Raw genomic sequence first — 24111 nt, 5'->3', positions numbered from 1 at the left:
AAGAGAAGGGAAAATGAAATCCCACCAATATGATACGCATATCCCAGATTTTGGAAAGGGCATTGAATTGAAATGGGTCAGAAAAAAAAGAGGGAAAAAAAAGAGAATTCTGGGTGAACAGCAATGGAATTGAATAGTGCCCTGTTTTCTTTTTCTTTCCTTTTCTTTTTTGTAGCAGCTGACAAACAACTGTGGACAGTGTGCATTCAATTTCGAAACTACTTTCCAATAAAAACTTACTTTTCCCATTTCTCTCTCTCTCTGAGTTCTGAACGAGTTGGGCGTGAGCTTTCCCGCTGTGACGTTGATACGGGAAGTTTCTGATACTACGGGAGTATGAATACTCATTTCATTCATTACCTGCCACGTTAAGATTGTATAAAAATGACACGGAGTTCATTGATATTAAAAAATTATATATAAATGTAAACAAAAAGAGTAAAGAGTATAGTACTCGTGTAGTACTGTATCTTTTTTTCGGTGCGAGATAAAATCGAAGGCCCATTTTCAGGCTCTAATCTCAAGATGGGATCCTAAGGCCAGGGGGAGAAATGACAAACAACATATGTTTGGTTTTAGCAGAAACCAGTGTCCACAATACGAAAGAGGGAATGATTTTGTGATGATTTGGGTTTGTGGTTTTTTGGGTAATTAATTGGGATTGACGTTTTAATCTTAAACTATGATTAAGAAATGAAGTGTAACCCACGGTTGAATTCTTCTTTAACTAATTTAATTATGTTTGTTGGATTTTACTTGACATGTTGACTTTTTCCAGATCTCAAAGCTTTGGAATTCTGCGTTTTGACCCAATCTCAATCAATTGACCCCTCTGCCCCCACTGCCTTGTTTTCCTTCTAATCAAATATTTAATAAGTTATAAAATGTTTAATAAATTGTTGAATTCCAACCCAATCTTTAAACTTATAAAATGTTTAATAAATGGTTGAATTTTGAGGAGTGTGTAACAAGTCTCTAAAATATTAATTTTGAGTCACAGGTTCTTAAACCTTATTTAAAGGTACCGTGTTAATTGTCAACTTGAGTATAGTTCAGTGATAATTAACACTTATTCCTTCAACTCCTTTCTTTAAAGTCGAATGTTCAAACTCTCATGCCCTCAATTTGTCGTACTTAAAAAAAATTAAAGAATGTTGTGTGAATCAAATATCTATTATGCATTAAACACAAATTTAATAGTTCATAAACTTATTACACATCTTTTAAAATTTAGAGATCTATCAAATACAACATTTAAAAACTCAAGGTTCGTTAGATAATTTTTTAAGTTAAACATACTAAACAAAATTTTGTTGTGAATTTGAAAGTTGGAATTACCAAAATATTTCACCTTTATTTATTTATTCTTTTTACATGGACAATATACGTTTGACTAAAAAAAAAAATACAAGAGTGAAATAGTTATTCTTATATTATGAAATATGGGTTTCAAATAAAAAGCATGACACTATGATATATCCAGCATAACTCAAATGGTCTTTTTCTTCTTTCGCAATACAACATTTTATAAAATAAAATAAAGGCTATAATAATACATAATAGCAAATTAATTTATCTCATAATACAGATGAAGGGGGTGATTATTAAGGTTATCTGTTGATAATTCTAGAACAAGCACAACAAGAAGAAAGAAAGACAGAGAAGAAAGCCGTACCATGAACACATTTCTTGTTCTTTTCAATTAGCTGTTGTTGAGAACAACAAATCCCATCTGTGTCTGGACATCACAAACAAATGTCCCTGTCCCTGCTTTTATCCATTTTTACAATATCAATCAAAGAAAGGAAAATTAGAAAAGAAAATAAAAGTTTGGATATTTCAATCAGATTGCCACAACACAACAGCAAACAAGACCCAAATGAGAATTTGTAATATCCGAGGGAGTTTCACCCTTCCCCACTAATTTCCCTCTTTCGACAAAAACTATGTTGGTTTTGTGTCATCATCTGTTCAGCTCAAGCATTTTCAGCAGCCTCACTTCCCACCCAAAGGCAAAAACAATAAAACAGAAAACCCAAGAAGCAGAGACAAACACAGAGAAGGGGGAACCTGAATTGGATATTTTGTTGCAAGCTTCTTCCTTTATGTTCTGCAGGCCAACTGAAGGATGCCTCGCCGCATACTTGAAGGTAAATGTAAACTCCCCACTGATTCGGACAGTTGTTCGAACCAGATATGAAACTGAACATTAACTTTGGCCTTTGTCTTGGCAAGAAATTTTAAGTTGTAGGAGCCTTCCCTCTTTCCAGTAATGTTCATAGTGATTCAAATTGCATTTTGAAGCCAGAAAAATTTATATAATCCTAGTAATGAACTTCTGTGTGCGACACAATCTCATGGTGCTTTGCTTTTTCTGTTGTCCCAGGAACCTCTGATGATCGCTCTACATCATCTCTGCTACATTCTCCAGTGTTCTTCTTTTTCCTCGGGATTCTAGCTGTGCTGGTAATATTGTTGATTCTCGTATTGATCTTTAGGAAGTCTCTCAAACCGAATAAGGTGGTGAAGTTATTAAGACAAACTGGAACAGCTCAAGGTAATAGAGTTAGTGGCAAGATCAGTAGAAAATAATAATGTTTACAAAATTGCAAAAAGTAAATATTTTCATCTCACGTTGCAGCATCAGCAGATTTGTTGAGTGAGAACCTCCACTCAATAAGTTACTTTGATTTTCACACATTGAAAAAGGCAACAAAGAACTTTGATCCGGCAAATCTTCTTGGACAGGGAGGATTTGGACCCGTCTATCTGGTATCTGAGTTTCATTGGCTAGAATAATTTGATGCACAAGAATTAGTTCCTGCTACATTTGCATCGCCATATGAAAAGATTCTATATTTCTCTAACATATATATGTATGCTAATGCAGTTGATGGGTTTAAATGCAAAATATGATTTGAATGTATTTGACAGATAAAGGTCTACTGGAGTCCAAGCATGCAGAATTTATTATTATATAATTAATTCGTGAAAAAGATCAATCCCACATTACGTTACTTCAAAACTTAGCTTTGGACTAAAGAGAAACTTATCTTTATAGGGAACGCTAGAAGATGGAAAATTGGTTGCAATTAAGAAACTTTCACTTAACAAATCCCAGCAAGGAGAACCTGAATTTCTATCAGAGGTCAGACTGATAACAAGCATCCAACACAAGAACCTTGTTCGCCTGCTTGGTTGTTGCTCAGATGGGCCTCAGCGGCTACTCGTGTATGAATACATGGAGAACAGGAGTTTGGATCTCATAATATATGGTACTAGTTATCCTTCTCTATCTGATCTTCCCTACCCTTTTACCTTCCAATACATAATGTTGGATTATCCCACAACATAGGACAAAGCGACCAATTCCTCAACTGGAACACCAGATTGAAGATTATCAGAGGCATTGCTAAAGGGTTGCAGTATCTACACGAGGATTCCCACCTAAGAATTATTCACCGGGACATCAAAGCAAGCAACATTCTTCTCGATGACAAATTTCAACCGAAGATTGGTGATTTTGGGCTGGCCAGGTTTTTCCCTGATGACCAAGCTTACCTTAGCACTACATTTGCTGGAACTCTGTAAGCCTTCCATTTAACTTCCCTTACTGTGAGGCACGTCTGATAAAACATTGGCTACAAAATTTGATGTAGCGTTCTGTTGTTATAGCATTGTGACATGCCCTCCATTTGTTCAGGGGCTATACAGCACCAGAATATGCAATTAGGGGGGAACTGTCAGAGAAGGCAGATGTTTACAGTTTTGGAGTTCTTGTGCTTGAAATCATCAGTGGTAGAAAAAACACAAATCTTTCTTTACCATCCGAAATGCAGTATCTTCCTGAATATGTATGCATAAAATCCCTCAGCTATTATCAAGTATTTATCAATTTCTAAGGCATTCAAATATGATTATTTAAGGATACTATACAGGCATGGAAACTATATGAGAGGTCAGCAGTAATCGAACTTGTGGATCTAAAGATGAAGGATGGTGGATATGTGGAGAAGGATGTAGCACATGCGATTCAGGTTGCTTTGTTGTGCCTTCAGCCCCATGGCAACCTGAGACCTGCAATGTCTGAGATTGTTGCCATGCTAACATACAAATTTGAAATCATTCAAACACCTTCGAAACCAGCTTTCTTGAACAGAAGGCATAAAAGGAACAGAGATCTCTCGAGGAATAATTGTGCAGATACCACTCCTCCTCTACAGTGAAGGCAATGCCAATGCCTGCTTTGTCATGGAAAAGAAACTTGCTCTTTGACTTCCAAGCCATTGCATCTTTACAAGTTAGAGGAGAAATCGAACCACTTATCATCATTTTTAAATTATCATATAGTTTTAACTTAGTCGTTCCATTTTTTATGTCAACAGGACATTGGTGTCTCAATTTTGATGAGGACCATTACAGTAAGGTATTTAGATTACTCTCACTAAAAACATTAATGCGCTTCTCTGCTTTTCACTTTTCTACTAATCTTGTCATTTCAACTGTTCACATGTCATCACAATAATAGAAACAAAATTTCTACGTCAACTCAATATTCCATCTTGGTATGGGGCATTCTAATTTCTTGAAGAAGATATAGATTTTTATACATATTCTCTAAAATTTTATCATAAGATGAGACAATTTTGATAATGATATGACATTGTTAAAAGAGCTTATTTCCTTTTTCTTAAAATCTTTTCTGCCAAGATCATTCATAGAGGTGGAACCCACCCACCAAAGAGAATAAAAGGTGACCAAGAGAAACTTTGTAAGGAGGAAATTAGATTCAGGTTCAAAAAAGCCTTGGGACCTGATGATAATGCATAAACCCTTGAAAATGGGGTAAGCATATTTCTAGAGAAGAACTACGGATTTCAGGATTTTTTTTCCGTAAGGGGAATGTTAATTCCAGCATCAACAATACATTCATAACTATGATTCCTGTAATAGTTAAAAAGGGTGTTGCCTCTTATCTTTCACTAATGTTAGCCTTTGTTGCTGAGGAACAGATGGTAGATCTGATTTTGGTGGCTATGCTAATGAAGCTTTGGATAAATGAAGATGCAAGGAAAAAAAGTAGAGTTCAAAGAAGAAAAAAGGATTGAAAAGTTTTTCTTAGCTTAATAGCTTAAGCTTTGAGAAAGCTTAAGGATGATTTACATGATATTATGGTACGAAGTTCTAAATTTAAATTATTGAAGTATTATTTCCTCCATTTTATATTAAACTAAATTAATATCTAAATCCACTAATCAGAAGGAATTGGGAATATCAACCCTAGCCTAATATGTCAAGCTTTTGGTTAATCATTAAGAACTGTAAATTCCATTATAGCATTATATTATACATATTTTATTGCATTACTACCGTCATGATTTCCTCCTTCAATAAGCAGAGAAAAGAGTGAAGATAACTAAGGACAAAAGAATACCTCCTCCTAAGAAACTCTCACCTTGTGGTTAGGAGGTGAATTGGTCATTGCTTTCCTTTATGGAACTTTGAGCTTTCACGAGTTGGAGAAATTTGCTTCCAAATTAGATCAGCATATTCTGGATGATCAACGAAAGGATTTCTATTGTGCTGATAAAGCTTGCATATTCTGTCATTTCTCAACTTCTCTTCTCTTGATGGCGGATCACTCTCATTCCACTTTAACAATGTGGAAAGTAGGCCCATCTCGTTATTTCCTACAGAAAATGGATGAAACCTATTAAGATCTGAACAATCATTTTTTATATCTATTAAGCAAAATTTTATTCCTGGACAATCGTGGTGTTGGGACCCATCCCACTAATCCACGGGAGAGGACATGACCATTGATCCCATCACCTGCTCCTATGCTTCAACATTAAAATTTTTTCAAGCTTTCCATCCATGACCGACACTTAATCCAACCTGGCATCGAGGCACTACAAAATTTTGAGCTTGTATAACTCAACTTGCACAATAGAAAGAATTAAAAACATCCCACATATAAGCATCTCCAAGAAGTCTCTAGCAACACTAACTCTCCTTCAACATCCCCAAACCCACAATCCAGAAGAGTACTTCTCCCTCATTATTAATTTTCTGAGCTCTTCCCGCTATCTCATGATTATCTTTTTAATATCCTATTCTCTTCAAACACTCCTCCTATGCATTGCTATGCTCTTCTTATCATAATTTCTAAAATTGAAACACATTTCTAAAATTGAAACACAGGGAAACAGAAAATTTTATAAAATTACTGCATCAGACTCCATAATATCTGTTAATATTCTTTGGAATTCATATAAATGATTGAAGTAGTAAAATCTGTAAATATGTCATTGCATTGGCTATTATTGCTTTTTTATTTTTTCTTGAAACCTACCCTTGTTTGGAGAATCAGAAAGGTGAAATCCATAACAAACTGCCATATACATCACTGCCCTTGCTATATCTCCTCTAACCTGGCAGTGAAAACCATTGCTGATAAGGAAATCATGGTATACAAGAAAAGACAATTCAAGTAACAACTGCCTTCTAAATCTAACCATCGCCGTATCTTTTACCTAGTTAAATTAGGAAAGTGATATGTCTTCATTTAGAATTTAGAGATTTCCCAGGTTTTCAAGGATAACAGTGCATATTTTCTATTTCTAATTCTAATCTAAATAACCAGCCACAAGTAAGAATATAAGGTACTGTCATGGATAGTCTTGAATATATGAGATCATGTCCCAAATTCATAGCAATTTCTTACATAAAAATATTCAACGGAATGCTTTGAATCTACGCATTTCTTTTTCCTAGGGAAAAAAGATTTCCAAATTCAAAATTCTTACGCGCTTAGGTGGTGCCCATTTTTCCTTGTCGGCTTCAGTATCAGAAGCCGCTTCTCTATAGGCTGGCTTCAAACATCGTGGGGAATTAACTTGGCATTCTCCAAAATATTTGTTTCCCCGGGAGGAATTCACTGCACAAACTTCAATTAGTTACTAATATTCCACGAATTTCATCGACTTGTTGCCAGAATAGAAAATTCTCAAATTACCATTTTTATCTGCTGGATGGATATTCTGCAAATCGGTCAAGGATGGACCTCTTAGCCCATACGAACGAGGCCACAAATGCTCCCCTGAATAACAAAATGAAAAAGAAGGAAAAAGACACTTCACCTATAAATGATGCTGCTAGTTTGCAATGCCATACCACATAAAGATTGTTACCTTCTACAGTAAAGTATGTACAGGCATACATTCATCCTTTGCTCAATTGTTAAGAAAGCTGCTTAAACAGTTAAACTGAAAGCTTTAGAGCAGGAGATCAAAGTGAAAGGCATGTTGTATAAGGTGTTTAGTTTAGACACTTTACATTGTAATTGCCATAATTAGTTCACTAAAGAACTTACTGTTCCAACCCTTGCTTTTCCCTGCTAGAGACTTTGACACAATCCTTTGCGAGTAGATCTCCACTCTGCGGTAAAAGTTGACAACAAATATTCAGGTAGAATTTAAAAAACGCTGTAGAATTATTAAGGTGCAATTGCTCTAAAATGGCCACTTCACCAAAATGGGAAAAGTTACATTTTCATGAAATAATTAGATTTGTATGAATGGAAATTACAAATAAAACAAAAACTGAAGTGGTTTCAGCTGTAATGAGCGTTACATTGCTGATGAGACTTCTGGTTTGTCCACATCAGCAGCATCAAGAATCTTGATAGCTTCCCAGACCTGTTCATCAAATCCTCTTAGCTGAGCATTACATGCCTAAGTAACTTATTATACAAGCTAGAAGAGGGAGCAGTCAAGCTATAGCTAAAACTAAAAGTTCGTTATGAAAAATAAAGGCACCTCATTGTAGGACAAGGAATGATGTGCTGCAATCATGGAATTCAGCTTAAGTTTGAGAGGTTTTCCTGTCAACTGTGGTACATGAGAATAGTACTTGTTAACGTCTTCACAAGGATATCTAACAGAAGGAGATGGATAATCGTGGGCTTGCACGGCTAAACAAAGCAAGAACAAGTAATAGGAGGTAATTTGAGTCGCCCATCTCCAAGAAATACCAAAGAAATTCAACAACATACAACTCCACGAATCCCTGCAGAGAAAACTATTATCAGTCACGGAAACAATAATACAAACAATGCTTCTACGTAAGCTAGTCATAAAAAGAATTAACATCCTATACCCAAGAGGAAAATCTCAAAAACACATTCACAATTCCGATTCGCAGAGGACTTGTTGAATCCTTTTCTATACACGAAGCTCAGAAGTTCAGAATCAATCAAACATTTGATGGAGAATAAATAAAAATGGAGGGAGAGAGAGAGAGAGAGAGAGAGAATGGGTATAATGGCTCTAACCAGTCAAATAGGGCAGAAACAGAGCAGCAAACTCGCATAAACGGGAGCACATTAAGCTTGTTGAGTAGCTTATGATGAAAATCAATGCGAAGATTCGTAGATTTGGTCTCTGAAACCGATGGAAATTTCGATTTCGGTTTCAATTGTAAGCGGCTAGGTGTGGAAGACGACTCCTGGTTACATGGTCTCTGAGCCTCAATTCCGGCCACCGATTTCGTCGGAGAGAAGCTGTCGATCGCCATAGATAACATTTTTTATTCACTTTCTGAGTTCCGAAATCTGAAACAGAGAGGTAACGATTAACGACTCTCCACCACTGGAAGGGAACCATCTTATTTTACTGAATTTTATAGAGATTTGGATGAAAATATAGATAAAAGCTAACATTTAAATTAATAAATAAGGCATCTCATAATTTTCAAATAAATTAAAGAATTATTATTATTATTATTAAACACACATTAATGATAGTCTCAAAAAAAAAACACATTAATGATGTTTTATTGATATCTCATCTAGTTATATTAGTACCATATTATAGATCTCTATAATATGTAACACCAAATTATTAATATATGCTTATCTATTGGATTGTGTTCAAATTGAAAAACAAATAAAAAGCTAACTATTAAGGTACCTACTCCGACTAAAATGTTATGAATTCGAATCTCCAACCCAATTATAAAAATAATATGTTTTGCTCTCGATTGGATTTGGGATAAATTACTTTAAAGAGGAAATGAAAGTTTTCATATTTTATGGTGTTTCTGTCTTGATTTGAATCTCCATCCCATCCCAATCTCGACGAAACCTAACTAAAATCCTAATTTAGACTACTGATTCCATTTTTGAGTTTAGATTGCAAAACTGTTCCTAATCATTTTTTTTTAAGTATTGTAACTTACTTTTAAAACCAAGAAAGAAAAAAATAATAAGTTTTATGATTTTATATTTTTCCAAAAAATAAAATGAAGGTATATGTTTAAAAAATAATCGGAGATTTATTTTCCAAAATAAAAGTTAAAACCTACTTTTTAAATTGTACCATTTACAAATTACAAGTACCTTCCTCTGTCTCTCTACAACCTATATTTATCTTTACCTTTTCTATCTCTCTTTTAAGTTCTCTTTCTAAGGTACATTTTTCTAATTTATGAATTTTTAATAATGTTCTCTTTTATAACTTTTTTCCATCCCTTTAATAATTAATATTTTATTAATATAAATTTAAGAATGAAGTTTAAAAACTATTCTTATCAAATTTTTTAAAATACATAATTAATGACTCATACCATTTTCATTGGTTAAGTTTAAAAAAATGTTCTTTTATAACTAATTTATGAAAAAAATATAGTTTTCTAAATAAATGATCTTCTATTTTTTTTTTAAAAAAAAAAAAAGGAAAAATGAAGGTTATTTTTTGTTAAAAAAATTTGAGGTCTTTTTAAAATGAAATTCAAGATCTATTTTGCAAAATAAAATTGCAGGTCTATTTTCCAAAATAGAATTTAAGATCTATTTTTTAAAATTTTACAACTTACAAGTAACCCTCCCCTGTCCCTCCAACTTATCTTTCAAATTCTTTAATCTTTGATAGTGTCCTTTTCTGAACTGTTCTTTTCCCTCTATCTCCAATAATATAATAATATTAATTTAGGAAGAAAGTTTAAAAACTATTCTTATGAAATTAAAAGAATATAACTTAACTTTTTAAACAACCTATTCTTTTTAAACTATTCTTATGAAATTAAACTATTCTTTTGAATTTCCATCATTCAAGAACCTGAAATTTAAATTAATCATGTTATACTTTCTGGAATTAGATTAAAAAAAAGAAGAAAATTAATTATTTGATAATTAATTCAATTTTCAATTTCTAAGTTTTCCAAAATGTTCTAAAGAAAAAGAAAAGACAGCCATTTTACACTCAAGAGTAGCTCAATTGAAAAAATGTTTGAAACTTTTGGTCATACCAACTTTAGAGATTTGAAGTTTGAATCTTAGAGAAGCAAAACTCTGATTCCCCCGTTATAAAAAAAAATAATAATAAATTATTGTTTATTCTAAGAAAAGAAAGGTCTGTTCTTAAAAATTTACTAGTCACAATTTCCCCTCCCGGTTGTGCCATCGCCATCGCGCAGTGGCCAGAGTGAAGCTTCTGGTCCATGGCCCTCACTGTCAATGGACCAAAGTTTCCGACTTCTGCTACCGAATGGTTTCAAATGGAGCACTTTTATTTTATTTTTCAGCGTAACCAACAAATGGGTATGTCGGAGAAACATAATTTAAACAAATGAATCCAATAATACAGCTGATAATCAATGCATATCATTTATTGAGTTTCTAAACATCAAAATCTTCAATTTCCTTGTTGGGTTTGGAATTTGGATAACAAAAAAGTAAAAAAAGAAAAATTCCCCTGTTTCAGAAGGAACACTGTATGTATACTACCAGAAGCAGAGTCAAAACAAAAGGGTTGACTACAAACTGACCAAAACAGAAATTCTAATATCATATCATAGCAATGGATCATAGAACTGGGACTGAGACAAGATAGATAGATAGATAAAAGTGAAAAGGAAGAAAGAAAGGAAAAAAAAAAAAAAAAAGGCCCAGGTTCGTTATTCCTTCCTACACACTATTTTCTTTCTTTGTTCACTAAAAAGAATTGTACCTTTTTCATATATAATCCAAACCCACCCCATTAAATTCCCTTGTTCTCCATTTCCCCTTCCAAGATCCGCTTTCCTCTCCCTCCCCTTTCTCCTACAGTTCCTCTTTTGTCACCTTCCTCCTCCGCCCCGCCGCCCCCGCCCCCGCCGCCGTCGCCGTCAACCTGTCCTTTCCTTACCTGGTGGATGGTGGTGCGAGTTTTAGTGTTGGGGTCCGTGATTTCTGACACTGTAATTCTAATTTATTGCGCTTCGCCTTCTGCCATTGTCATTCGGGTCATCCCCATCCGTCGCTGTCGCTTTAATTCCGGTGGTAATGACGCTGCCGAGTACCTGCGGCTCTCAGATATTATCATTTCTGACCGTAGATACAGAAGATCCGACGCTTGTACGTCGCTCCATCTCTGCCGCTGGGCCTCCCCTGCCCTTCCCCTCGGCGAAACTATGATCCGATGCTCGAACCTGTTCTGATTCTGATTCTGATTTTGCAGGTTCGGTTTCTCGTCCGGTAACAGAAGCCCGTCCTTCCGTGGCCGATCGAAGCACCCGACGGCCACCGTTTCGGTTCTCTTCCTCGGCGCGGCGGACGAGCTGTCTAGCGATCGTCTGAACAATGCCGGATCCCGGGAGCTTGATTCGCCGGTTCTCTCCATTAGGTTTTGCCAGAATCCCCCGGTTCGCTTCTCCCCCACCGAGGAATGCCTCCCGGAGACTCTCCCGGATTCCGCCTTGCCGCCGCTTCTTCTCCCCGGCTCCAAGTTCAACACCACGTCCTTCGATTTGGAGTCCCGCGGCGGCGGCGGCGGAGGCAGAGGCGGAGGCGGAGGGGAGATTTGATTCGCCCCCGCCGACGCTGCCGCCTGATTGTGGACTAAAATATTGACGTCTTCGACGAGGAGGACGTCCTCCGGGTCAACTCGGTAGCGGCAGAGGGGGCAGGTGGAGTGGGCGTCGAGCCAAGTATCGACGCATTCGACATGGAAGGCGTGCTTGCATTTGGGGAGGAGTCTCAGAACCTCCGTGGGCTCGAATCTGTTGAGGCAAACGGCGCACTCGAGGCCCTCCTTCTGGCCGCTCAATGACCCGAATCTGAAAATCGGGAGCGACTCGATCACCGCCTGGTCGATGCCGGAGTTCTTCCTCGCCGAGAAGCTCGGGTTCGGGCCGCTGCCCATCGAATTGGGCCGCCTCGAGTAACCAACCACCACCACATTCCCACGCTTGCAGTGCTTCGCGTACAGAAGGAGAAGAAACGTGATGGAGAACGTGGTGGTTAGAACGCCCACCACCACCGCCATGCTCGGCCGGAACGGAGCGTAAACCGGCTTCTCCTCAGGAGGTGGAGCAGAGGCAAACGGCGGAGGCGGAGCAACCAAAACAGCACCTTCCAAAGCCTGGAAGCGATACAGAAACGGACGGGGAAAACGGAGGTCCGGAGCTTGGTCGGCGGCGGCCATGGAGAAAGAGAGGAGGAGGAAGAAGAAGAAGGAGAAGGGATTGGGAAGGGCGCCCATGTCTGAATCAAACAGAGGAATGAGAGTGAGAATGGGAGCAAATGGGAATTTTCATTTTTAATTATTGTCTTTTCTTTATATTTACACACCACAAAAAGAAAAAAAAAGTTTTAATTAATTAATTTATTGTAAGAAGAAAGATTCGGCATGGATGTGATTTATAGAGATCATGCAAAACAAAACCATCCAAACACAACACAAAATCCTTCTGTATTATTATAATCATAAAAATTAATTAATTAACTAATTAATTAATTAACTAATTAATTAAATGGATGACGTGGCAGAAAGGAGAGAAAAAAAAAAGAAAAAGGGAAGGTGGGGCCGGGAGGTGAGTGAGCACGTGACGGATGTTGGGGGCCTGCGTGCAACAGAGCAGACCATTGGATCGGTCCCCCCGCCCCTGTTGGTTCAGTTTGCCGACGCCACCCCCAAACTCCTCCCCCCATCTGTCTTTTTCTTCCTACATTTTCACTATTTTCACTCCTACTTCTCTTCCTCCTTCCTCTCTGCACCGCAATTATCATCTTTCTTCCCCGACCCTGTTCGAATCTCTATAGAATCATGCATCCAACGATTATAAGAGAGATATCTAACGATTATAGGAGCGATAGCGATACCGATACGACATTGTTTGTTTGTTTTGTCTTCATTGGAAGTGAGAAATCTTTGAATGTGTGTACAAACAAACACGAGGACACATGAACAATGAAGGGTTTTTTCTTTTTTAAATTTCAAGAGCCGAGTTCAAGGAACTTGAGGGCCATTGGGTGCTTTGCTTCCGAGAGTCTGTCGGGGGATAGGATTTCGACGATCACGCCGTCCACGAGCAGGCAGGCTATGTCTGCAATTCTCTGGATTTGTTTGATGCTATGGGACACCATTACAATGGTTAATCCCCTCTTCTTCTTCAGCTTCACCAGCACGTTCTCGATGTGCTCTGTCGAGATTGGATCCAATGCGCTTGTTGGCTCGTCGAGCAACAACACCTTCACCACAGTAGACATCCCATCATCAAACAATGATAACACAACACACAACACACAAGTTGATCCAGAACATTTGGATCAATTACTATCATAACAATCAAACACAAATGCCATTCCAATTCTATCTAAATTTCATATCTACTTAGCAATATGCTATGCTATAATTCATTCACACTTTCTCAAAAGCACTAGCAAAATGTAAGAGAGGAGAACAGATGCTGTGGTGTGATGTGATTCAGAGAATGCAAGTAAATACCTCAGGCGCGTTTGCTAAGGTACGAGCGAGTGCGACACGTTGAGCTTGCCCGACCGATAATTCAGAGCCGTTCTTGCTAAAGAACGAGGAGTCGAGATCTGCTATAGTGAGTAACTTGTAAACTTCATCATCACTCAGCTTCTTTCCCCTTAACTGTGGTCCATATCTAATATTATCAGCAACAGTCCCTGAAGGAAAAGAAATGGAATGTTTGCTGTGAAAATTGGGTAACAAAGAATTTGCAGCAGCCACAGATTTTTGGCAGTATCAGTCTCAAAAACATAAGCCTCAGAAAAATCTCAGATCATGACAATAAATTTGGACTACATGGAATGCACGTTCAATTCTCTCTCGTATGATCAAAAATAGTTTTGAAATTTCTAGAAAGTAAAAACACTGTTCTTCAAAAACAAGTTACGATTATGAAGAATTTGGATGCTAGGTTCAATCTGCGTCCCCTCCTGTATGCTCTTGCAAAGAAACTCAACTTCTAGCAACTAATGTCAACATTGTTTACTTTTCCCCTAAAAATTCTCCAGAAATTCCCCAAAATTTCCGATCGGTTTAACAAAAACTTGCCCTAGGAGTAAAGAAACAAGAGAAGAAATGGTGGCGCACCTTCAAAGAGAACGGGGATTTGGAAGAGCATGCCGACATTCCGGCGAAGGTCGAGAACGTCGAGATCGACGATATCGTGACCGTCCAAAAACACGGTCCCCGGCGGCGGCTCCCAGAGCCGATTGAGAGCCCTAAGCGTCGTGGACTTCCCGCCTCCGCTCGGCCCAATAATTCCGACGATCTTCCCCTTGGGTATATCCACGCTGATTCCTCTCAGAATCGGATTCTCCGTCCCGTCCGAAACCTTGGTCAGATTACGAATCCGAATCTTGAGATGACCATCCACTCCTCCGTCTTCACTTTCCTCGCTCACCACCAGTAGATGCTCCCGGAGCCGATCGCCTGCAAACCCAAACCAAATTTCCAATCACCGACATAGATTGGAGATATTCCATTAACAGAAGAAAATCAAATCGAAAGTAGCAAAAGTTATACAGATACCGTTGGAGTGGTGGGCCGGATCAATAGAATCTGGAATCATTCTGGCCGACGGGTCGAAACTTGAAAGTTGCAGAAGAGCTTGTGGTGGTAAAATAATGGCGTGGGATGAAGAAGGGACTGAATAGAGCCGCACCCAGTTGAAATGGAATGATTGGAATACTTTTTCTCTGCAATCGAAAGTGGTTTCATAACAGGACAATCACGTCTCTGTTTTGTTTTGAGATTCTCTTCTGGAATAATGTCAACTTTTATAGAGAAATAGTCACATGAAGAAGAAGGTGGTGGAGAGGCACATTTGATAATGATGGTTACCAAAGATTTCTATTCATTTTGAAAGTTTTTTAAGATATTATTTACTATTAAGTATTAGGCTATGCATTGATTATTCCTTTGTTTCTGTTCTTGGTAGAAATTTGGTCTTTTACATTCATGTAGGTTGAATTACCAAATTAAGTTCTTAGAGCTAGTTTTAGTCTTGTTCACATATTCTTTATAGTTTAGTCAAATTCTACAAATTGTTGAGTGTGTCGATTGTTGGTTGTATTATCATTTAGAGCTAAGTAAATCATAAGAGAAAAATTAAAACTTAATGGAAACTGAATCGACTAGTTTGAAGCTCTTAAAACTATAGAAATCTGATTGAAATTAAGCGAAAGTACCCTACAAATCAAATTGAAAATTTAAGATCTTGAAGTTCTAAAATCATCTCTACATTTTCTTTTTTAGATTTAAGGTTGTGAAGAATCTTATTTGGGTAGCTCTCAACGTGTAACCTACCAATAATATGACGAGCATGACTAACTCTCATAGCACCAAATAAATGTTGATTCAGATGGATAACTTTCAATATTTGCTTTGCTAAGCTTCTTTGAATGAATTTAGAGAGAGAAGGAAGATTAAAGAGTTGATTATGATTGATTGTTTAAGAGGAAAGAGAGGAGTTTTAAAAAGAAGGCATTAGTATCTTCTTTTACAAACAAGCATTAGGGGAAAATGAATGAAGTTGGATAGAAATGGAAAGAAGAACATAGAAAGGAGAGAAAAATGGAAGAGAAGAGAAGAGAAAGCAGGGTTAGGCTATGGCTTGTGAAAAACTTTGCCAGCAATGAGGGCAGCTTCCATGACAAGTGAGATGACATCAATGACTTCATCAATTTGGCATTTGTTTCCTTTGAAAGTTGCTTGCTTTGATCTCTTGAAGTTCTCCATGCAATTCAAGAAGCTTTGGCTGCACTCTTGGCTTAGATAGTCATCTGCCCAACCAAATACCACACACCCAATCATTGTCTTTTAAGGTTAAATGGTATGTTTGGTCCATGAATCTTGAACCTCGTTGTGTTTCATAAAAATTTTCTAACAGGTTTATAAACTTTCATTTATTATGTCTAATTGATCCTTCAACTTTAAAACGCGTCTAACAAGTTTATGAACTTTCAATTTCGTATCAAATAGGTCTTTAAACTCTTAATTTTGTATCTAATGAGTTAGGATATCGAAAGCTTAGAAATTTGTTAGACACAACAATATTCAAGGTCTCGAAGATGGTGTGACCTTTTTTACACTCCTTTTTTATGTTCAACTTTGTTTTTAAAATTTTTCATAACACTTATTCGTATGTATGATAGTTGCAGATATAACATGTTCACAAGTACAAGAGGGAGAGTCATATCAATAACGACAATAAAACTTTAACAAACCAAATACGTTTTTTTTAGTTCGACCAGAGGCTAGGAGATTCAAATACTTGACCATTAGAGAGATAAGTAATACCTTAACCGGTAATAAATTGAGAATTTAAAGTTAGACATGGGCTCCACATTCCCATTTCACTATTCTATTAATTTGGTAAACAGAGGGAAGGGAAGGGAAAAAAGTTGTTTCATTCCCATAAACAAAACCTAAAATTTTACCATATTTATCTTGTGTCTGTCTTCCACAAATGGTGAATTAGGCAACAATAAAGTAAACCTAAACCCTCATTTAATCCATAAACAATAATGAAGTAAACCAAACATCACATGTGACCTTATTGGTAACTCAAACAAAGAGACAAATTTAGTCCTCTCATCAACATCCTAACACCAAAATTATTGGACACAACAACAGACAGATTAAACTAAGAAATATAATCTAAATTATATCCCGTCGAATCAAAATTTATCTAAAGAACATGTCACGCCAAAACGTTCTATTAACAATGAACTAATTAAAACGAAGCGTGATACACAGTGGGCAAAGGGGAACAAGACGAGTACTAAAAAGTCAATACTTGCCTACCCGTATTACTTTTGGGGCCACTTATCTATTAAATGCGGTAGAAATAAACCACTGAAAATAAACTATGTTATAGTAGAAAATGAATATAGAAGGAAGAGGAAGAGGACTCACTATTCTTGGCTTGAACACAGTCGTCGTGCTTCATGCAGCAAGCATCTAAGCCATCGCAGGGCCTCTCCCCAGGGCACCCACTATACAGCAGCCCACAGTATTTGCCATATCTCAAAAATGGAGGCACTGAAGCCCAAAAAAATCCAAATTTTAGACCAAAAATTGGGTGTTGGATTAACCATTAAACCCTTCTGAGTTTGAAAATAACATCACTAAACACTTTCGTTGCATGGATTAGGAGCATAAACGGAAACATTCTAGAGCTACAAAGATAGTTGTTAAATTGTCAGTACTAAAATACTCGTTTACTCTAACCTGAGTAAGGTTGTGAAAATAGTTGATGATTTCTTATACGCATTGTACCGACAACAACGACGGAAGGAAAAGGCTACACGGATGGATTTTGATTAAAGAGAAAAGAATTAGTAGGAGAGTGGACAAGTTCCTTTTTCTTGTCCATTCTCGCTTGTTGCTTTCAGGGTTCGACCGTGAATTTCTTCTTCCAACATTTTAGGGGATAAGTCCTACGAAGACAAGATCCCAACTAGCTGATTGGTAACTAGGATTTTGCAGATTCTTTCCATATTGAACCCAAAAACTTATTAGATTCAAATACAAGACGAATTCTGTTATAAATATGATGTCAAACTACTAATTGAACCTAAAAACAAATCTAATTGTCAAACTTCTGTTCTAAGTACCCAAAAACTTGTTATATGTTATGAGAAAGTATTGTTAATAATCTTCCATTCACCCGTAAATATGCAATGAACTTGAAAAGGCAAACACAAACACATAGACGGAGAGAGAGATTGAGAACCTGAACAGAACTCTGACTCGCATTTCCTACTGCAATCTTTGCTCTACAAGTGAAAGCAAACAGAGTAAACCCAGAAACAAAGAAAGAGAGAAGAAGAAGAAGAAGATGGAAGGTAAATTTATTTGAAACAAACCAGAGAAATGGAGGCGTCGATGGCCTGAACGCCGATGTTGAGGGCTCGGGCAGGCACAGAGAGGCAGAGCAGAGAAGAAGAGAGAAGAAGAAGCAGTTTCAACAAGGCCTGAAATCGACTCATTGTTTTTCCCAAGTTCGAAACAAATTAAAGATTTTGGTATTTGGTTGAAGAAAGTTTTGTGGGTGTTTTGTAAGAGATTGATTGAGCGAGAAGAGAGGAGAGGGGGCTGTGCTTGTCTTGTAGTGACTCGTGACATTAGTTTTTTGGCAACGTTTGCCAAATTGGCTGAATTGGTGAATGTGGGTAATCGTGGCGTTGGTGGCTCTCCCTCTCCCCTCGTGAACAAATGTGTTTTTTTAATTCTTCGAACACTATTTTGTTCTTTTTTTTTCCCTATTAGGGTCGAGATTCCAACTCACAAAGGTCGAATTTGAGTGCCTTAATGGGTGAGTTATGTTTATGCTATTTGGATCCATTCATTTTCACTTTTATCTCATTTTGTTCGTTCATAATTTTTAATACGATAGTTCATTCATTAAATTTTTTGAAAGGTAGCCATCAAGTTTTTATTAAAAAAATTTCATTGTATATAAAATTTTACAAACTAGTTGCTTTTTTAAAAGTACAATGATTAAAACGGAAGCTTTGACATCAACTAAAATAAAGTTTAAAATAAAGTAAATAAAAGTCAAAATTACACGGACTAAAGTAGTATTTTAACTTTTTTTAAGTCAAATTATAAAGGTTGTCAAACCATAAATGACATCTACTCGTTGAAATAGAGGTTGAAATTTCCATACCATAATATTATTTGTTATACTTGAACCTTCACTATCCCAACATCGTGTTTAATAGGTAATTAAAAAAAATATTCTAATAGATTTATTTAACAGTCAATTACATATTTAATACGTCGGTTTGACGTAATATTGAAAGTCTAATTATACACTTTTTACCGTTTATTAATCTATTGACACTTTTTAAAAATTTAAAAACTTTTAGACATAAGTCTTAAAAAAAAATAGTCTCTGCCATCCTTTTCCTTTTAAAATGATAAGGAAGGTATAGGTGTCTCAACAGACTGAAGAAATAATGTCATTCGATCATTATCAAATCAACTCGTTGTTGAGTTGCTCATGTAGGTAGCTAAAGATTATTATTTTACCAAGCTGACAGATGGAAATTAAACCTAAAATTAAGGTAGGAACTATTTTTAAGTTTTTTTTTCTTTCTTTTGAAGCATAATTACTTTTAAAATTTATTATAAGTATGAATTGGACTTAGTATACTATCTCAAATAGAATAAGTTATAAGCTAAAACGAACATAGCGGCATATATTTCAAACCAATAGATCGTGAATTCGAATCCTCTCTCCAATATGTTTTACTATAAAAAAAAAAAAGAATTAGTTGTAAAAGTGAAAGAGCCAAGATAGTATTTTACCGTTTTTCTTTCTTTCATGAAATGGGAATGAGAAGTCTCGTATTATTGATATTTTCAATATTTATTATTATCATATATTTCTTTTCAAACTTTTTGCCTAATTTCAATGACAAATCTTTCCCTCTCTCCTATGAAAAGGAAAATTCTCTCTTTTGTACCGACAAATGAAGATCTAAAAGAATATTTTTCCAAATGAAGGATAAAATAAATTAATCAATTTTTCCTCAAAAAAAAAAATTTAATTAATCAATTTGATTGTCCAGTAACGGTAATATTTTTATCTTCGGAAAGAAACGGCATTGAAAACTTTATAGATAAATAATGAAATTGAAACTTTAAAAGTATAAGAGATAAAAGTTTGTCAATAATTCAATGACTAAGATGTTTTACTTCTTTTATGGCTCTCAGGTTTAATTCTCCGTCTTCAATTTGTTATATTAAAAATAAAATAAAAATTTAAAACATATACAAAAAATTAGAGACCGAGTGTGATACATTTAGTATAAAAAGTATATATTAATTAGCTATTTTATCTTTTATTTTGAATAACTTTTGATTTACTTAATCTATAATCTAGAGATAAATTATAGTAGCTAACTATTTATTAATGCGTGTGTATTAGTTTACATAATTAAAGATTGGACTCAAAATATTGATTGAAGTTATAATTAGTTATTAACGTTAGTTTACTTTAATCTTGTTCATATTTATATTTAATTTATTTCTATGATTTTGAACTTTATTATATTATAATGTAGCAAATTAAATTAATAAACAAGATCTCTAAACAACTCAAGTTAAATATCATTTAATTCTGGGAAGGTAGAGTATTTATGTATTTATAAATATCAAAATAGAGTAAGTATCAAAATTAACCAATCAAATTATCACCATAAAAAAGGATTAAAGAAGCTTCCAAGCTTTTCCACCATTCATGTTAAATTTCTTGAGTCTTCCAAAAATCATGACCAAAATTAGTGCTATTTTCCCGAAAATCCATACCATTTGTCGACACAGTCGTTTTGGGGATGGAGTTGTCGTTTGCAACTATAACCCGTCGTAAATCCTACATTTCCGTAAGCACTGCCACATAGATAAAAGAAAAAAAAAGTTAATTTTTAAAATAAAAAATTATATAAAAAGAAGCACATATATATAGATAGATGTTTAGAAGTTTTTTTTTTTTCACAATTTATTTGTTTAGGTCAAATGTAGTTGTCGCAAAATTTAACTCTTGTTATATTATTTTTGTGGTTAAAATATTATTTTGGTCTTTATACTTTTAGCTTTGGTTCATTTTTAGTCTTTATATTTTCAAAATATTCATTTTGGTTTCTGTACTTTCAAAAAATGACTATTTGTATCCCTATTTTCAAACTTTTTACACAAATTTTAATATAAAGTTAGTATTACATTTCATTAAATATATTGAGTATAGTTTCACGTGTTGAAATTGTGATAGAAAAAATGAGATTAAGAGTAAAATTAAGAAATCAAAATAGTTATTTTTTAAAAGTATAAGGATAAAAACGAATATTTTGAAAGTACAGTGACTAAAATAAATCAAAGTTGAAGGTACATACCAAAATAAACATTTTGAAAATAAAGGACCAAAATGAATCATAGTTAAAATTACAGTGACCAAAATAGTGTTTTAACGTATTTCTTTCTTCGAACTTCACACGAAAAAACATCAATATATAAGCCAAATTTGGGAGATCAAAGAGGAATAGAAAAAGAAAATGATGAATATGACAATGATCAAAGGGTTACCTAATCACTTCAAGCAAAATGTTGAAAACACTGAAATTGATTGGATCCTCAACCATATTTTTCCTCTCAATTACACAAATAACAATGATGAAGATGGTGAGATAGGAGAGGTGTGAGAGCAAGAAATTTTGCAGAGCCTTTTCATGTCTGGTTCTTGTAATTTTTTGCAGAGGTTGAAGATGAACATCATCTTCTACTCGCTCCTTGTCTTTCAATGGAAGGAAAGATGTATATGGAGGAAGATAGCTGTAAATCCAAAACCCTAATTTCAATTCATTAAAAAATAAAAAAATAAAAAAACCCTTCAAACTTAGATAATACATGTAATTTTCAATGGGACTAATTACCATAAATTAAAAAAAAACAAATTTTATATAAAATTTTGATCAATGGGACCAAACCATAATTAAATTAGAATGGAAATTATTGACTGTTTGAAATGGAGATGGGTTCGGTTTATTTATTTATTGTCATTCTTCTTGTAGGGTCATAGAATATTAGAATGCCAAATGATCAATTTATTATGATTATATGATAATTATAAAATAATATTAGAGATTTTTTTAATGAAATTGATGATTTTAATTAAGAACTATAATAAAAAAATATATAATCTTTATTCTTAGCCTGAAATATATGTACCTTTTAAAATATGTGTTTGTTAATATAAATAAATATTTTTTTTATGAATTTCATAATTTTTATAACTTCCCCATAAATATCTTGACATCTCATCGTTATTTCTAGGAACATTTCCATGAGATTGAGATATAACTATTTTCATCAACATTATTGATATTTAAAAAACTTTCATTATATAGCTAGTTATGCAAAGTTTAAGGGGTCAATTACCTAAATAAAATAAAACAAATATGTATTTTTAAGTATACTAATAAATTCCTTTAAGAAATATACCAAAAAATTTTAAAATTTAAAATAAAACTCATTAAAGAAAAAGTCACACTCATATACCCTATTAAAAAAAAAAAAAAGGCAAAATACACTTTTTCATGTTTGAATTAAATGTCTATTTAGTTCCTAATATTTCAAAATAGACACTCTTTTAATTCCTGAACAAGATGTTCAAGATCGGAAGGTACCCAATTTCCTCACTGTTCTTCAACAAATAATCACACAATTTCATCTCTTTCTTCCTCCCAATTACCCAAATCAAAATCCTCAACAAAAATGGGTACAACGTGTTGCCAACTAAAACTTGAGGGATCAGCATTAGAAGAAGACCTGAATTTCTCCGAAAAACAACCATGTTTTCATTTGTTGGAACATAACCACAGCTAGCCAAAGTAGAAACAGTGATGAAAACTGAGAAAGTTGATTGAGTTATGCCTCAAGGATTCATTAGAATCATTTAATTTTAAATCCATTGGCGGCTTTGAAGTTATTTGTGGGTGTGGGTGGCTAAATTTTCTCAAGTGGAGGCCAACCATGGAAGTGAAAATCTCTCCCCCTAGAAACATGAGAATTGTTAAGGTAATGAGTTGGGAATTGGAGAAAACTTCCATTTTCATGGCGGACATGCTCGAAACAGTGGAGGCAGACACTGAAGTGTAGAACAAATCTAGATTTGTGGGTCGAAAAGAAGGATCCGTTCTAGGTTTTAATATCGTCAAAATTAGAAATCCAAAAGAAGAGATGGAGATGAAATAAAATAGTTGAATCCAAAATGCTTGACAAGAAAGTCAAACATAGACGAGACTTGAAAGCATGCTAAATTTTCTTGTCATTGGCAACAAACTTTTGATCGTTTTCTGCGAGCTTTTGAGATTTCTTTTTTCTTTTTTGGTATAAAGAGTGCAAAGTATTAGCATTTATAAATCATGGATTGGTTGGTTGAAACTTTTATTTAGGGTCATGAAAGGCATTTTCTTAAACAAATAAAAGGAAAATGATATTAGAAAAAGTTCCAACTTTGTTTCCAACTTCATTCATTGAATTGGTTGTTTAAAAATTTTAAACCTCAATATCGATAGAAATGTCGAAGTTTTAATTTGAATGATAATGTTGAACGAAATATCAATATAATTTCGATGTCAATAAATATTTCTAGAAAAATTATAAGAGATATTTAAATTAATAAATGAACCTTTCATTATTTTAAATAATTTAAAATTATTAATATTAGTTTATATTAGTGATATTTTGTTGATTTTTTTTTATATTTTTTTTAATTTTCTCTACGATAATATGAAAACGTCAATTTAATCCAATTACCTCCGTGCAAATGAAAAACAAGTCGGGGATTTGTCTATCTTCTTTTGTATATGATGTTTTTCTTAGTGACAAATTTGTGAAGAGTTATTTTAGAATCCTATTAACTTTTATAAGTTATTTAATGAACCATATTTTTACACTTTTTGAAAATGACTTTAGAAACGATTAAGGAATTAGAATTGAACTCAAATTAGTGAACTTTAAAGTCCAAAAATTCTATGATTTGGTTCATCGAATCTAAGAGCTTATTTTCAAACTTAGATATATTTTTTTCTAAAATACAATGGATTAAATTACAAGTTTAATTGTACTGGAAAAACTACAAATCTAGTCTCTATATTTTTAGGTTTATGTCTAATAAGTCCTTAAAATTTAAAAATGTAATAAGCAGTTGGAAATTTAGTGACATATTAAACACAATACACAAAATTAAAAGTTTAGAAATTTATTAGGCTGTTTTTAAGATTCCAACTTGAGTCTAACTCAGTGGTAA

The 24111-nt window shown here is 34.6% G+C and overlaps 5 protein-coding genes and 1 pseudogene across 7 annotated transcripts; 1 reads left to right on the top strand and 5 right to left on the bottom strand.

The window, feature by feature from the left end:
* On the bottom strand, positions 1–8680 carry LOC111007064 (uncharacterized). Of its 3 annotated transcripts, XM_088125463.1 has the most exons (12): positions 8336–8680; positions 7821–8070; positions 7636–7700; positions 7376–7440; positions 7019–7102; positions 6810–6940; positions 6356–6434; positions 5456–5690; positions 2635–4241; positions 2071–2542; positions 1676–1767; positions 1–360 (listed from the first exon to the last, which is right to left on the bottom strand). In XM_088125463.1, the coding sequence occupies exons 1-8, from the start codon at positions 8584–8586 to the stop codon at positions 5479–5481; spliced, it is 1137 nt and encodes a 378-aa protein (XP_087981589.1). In that variant the 5' UTR covers positions 8587–8680; the 3' UTR covers positions 1–360; positions 1676–1767; positions 2071–2542; positions 2635–4241; positions 5456–5478. The 3 variants fall into 3 exon arrangements, with proteins under 3 accessions (XP_087981589.1, XP_087981591.1, XP_087981590.1); XM_088125465.1 differs by lacking the exons at positions 1–360; positions 1676–1767; positions 2071–2542; positions 2635–4241; positions 5456–5690 and adding an exon at positions 5728–5898; XM_088125464.1 differs by lacking the exons at positions 1–360; positions 1676–1767; positions 2071–2542; positions 2635–4241; positions 5456–5690 and adding an exon at positions 5748–5912.
* Positions 1935–4226, top strand: LOC111007063 (cold-responsive protein kinase 1). Its single transcript, XM_088125466.1, is given in 6 exon segments — positions 1935–2150; positions 2387–2772; positions 3062–3275; positions 3356–3587; positions 3704–3854; positions 3939–4226. Coding segments are annotated over 6 exon segments (1293 nt in total). The 5' UTR covers positions 1935–2128.
* A 1961-nt stretch (positions 8681–10641) lies between the features above and the next one.
* On the bottom strand, positions 10642–12995 carry ATL43 (RING/U-box superfamily protein). The gene has a single exon (XM_088125472.1). It carries the CDS (start codon positions 12519–12521, stop codon positions 11250–11252), a length of 1272 nt encoding a protein of 423 aa, XP_087981598.1. The 5' UTR covers positions 12522–12995; the 3' UTR covers positions 10642–11249.
* Positions 12996–13138: 143 nt separating this feature from the next.
* On the bottom strand, positions 13139–15099 carry ABCI17 (non-intrinsic ABC protein 3). Its single transcript, XM_022279411.2, has 4 exons — positions 14826–15099; positions 14385–14726; positions 13767–13954; positions 13139–13510 (listed from the first exon to the last, which is right to left on the bottom strand). The coding sequence occupies exons 1-4, from the start codon at positions 14863–14865 to the stop codon at positions 13256–13258; spliced, it is 825 nt and encodes a 274-aa protein (XP_022135103.1). The 5' UTR covers positions 14866–15099; the 3' UTR covers positions 13139–13255.
* Positions 15100–15716: 617 nt separating this feature from the next.
* Positions 15717–18418, bottom strand: PLA2-ALPHA (Phospholipase A2 family protein). Its single transcript, XM_022279412.2, has 4 exons — positions 18167–18418; positions 18034–18076; positions 17214–17339; positions 15717–16078 (listed from the first exon to the last, which is right to left on the bottom strand). Exons 1-4 carry the CDS (start codon positions 18287–18289, stop codon positions 15903–15905), a joined length of 468 nt encoding a protein of 155 aa, XP_022135104.1. The 5' UTR covers positions 18290–18418; the 3' UTR covers positions 15717–15902.
* A 2098-nt stretch (positions 18419–20516) lies between these two features.
* On the bottom strand, positions 20517–22771 carry LOC111006975 (putative cation transporter HKT1;4; annotated as a pseudogene).
* Positions 22772–24111: the final 1340 nt, after the last annotated feature.

This window comes from Momordica charantia, assembly GCF_013281855.1.
Source record: "Momordica charantia cultivar OHB3-1 chromosome 6 unlocalized genomic scaffold, Mcharantia_2.0 BLBB01000006.1, whole genome shotgun sequence".
Classification (NCBI taxonomy): domain Eukaryota; kingdom Viridiplantae; phylum Streptophyta; class Magnoliopsida; order Cucurbitales; family Cucurbitaceae; genus Momordica; species Momordica charantia.
This window is presented reverse-complemented; position numbering and strand designations above follow the sequence as displayed.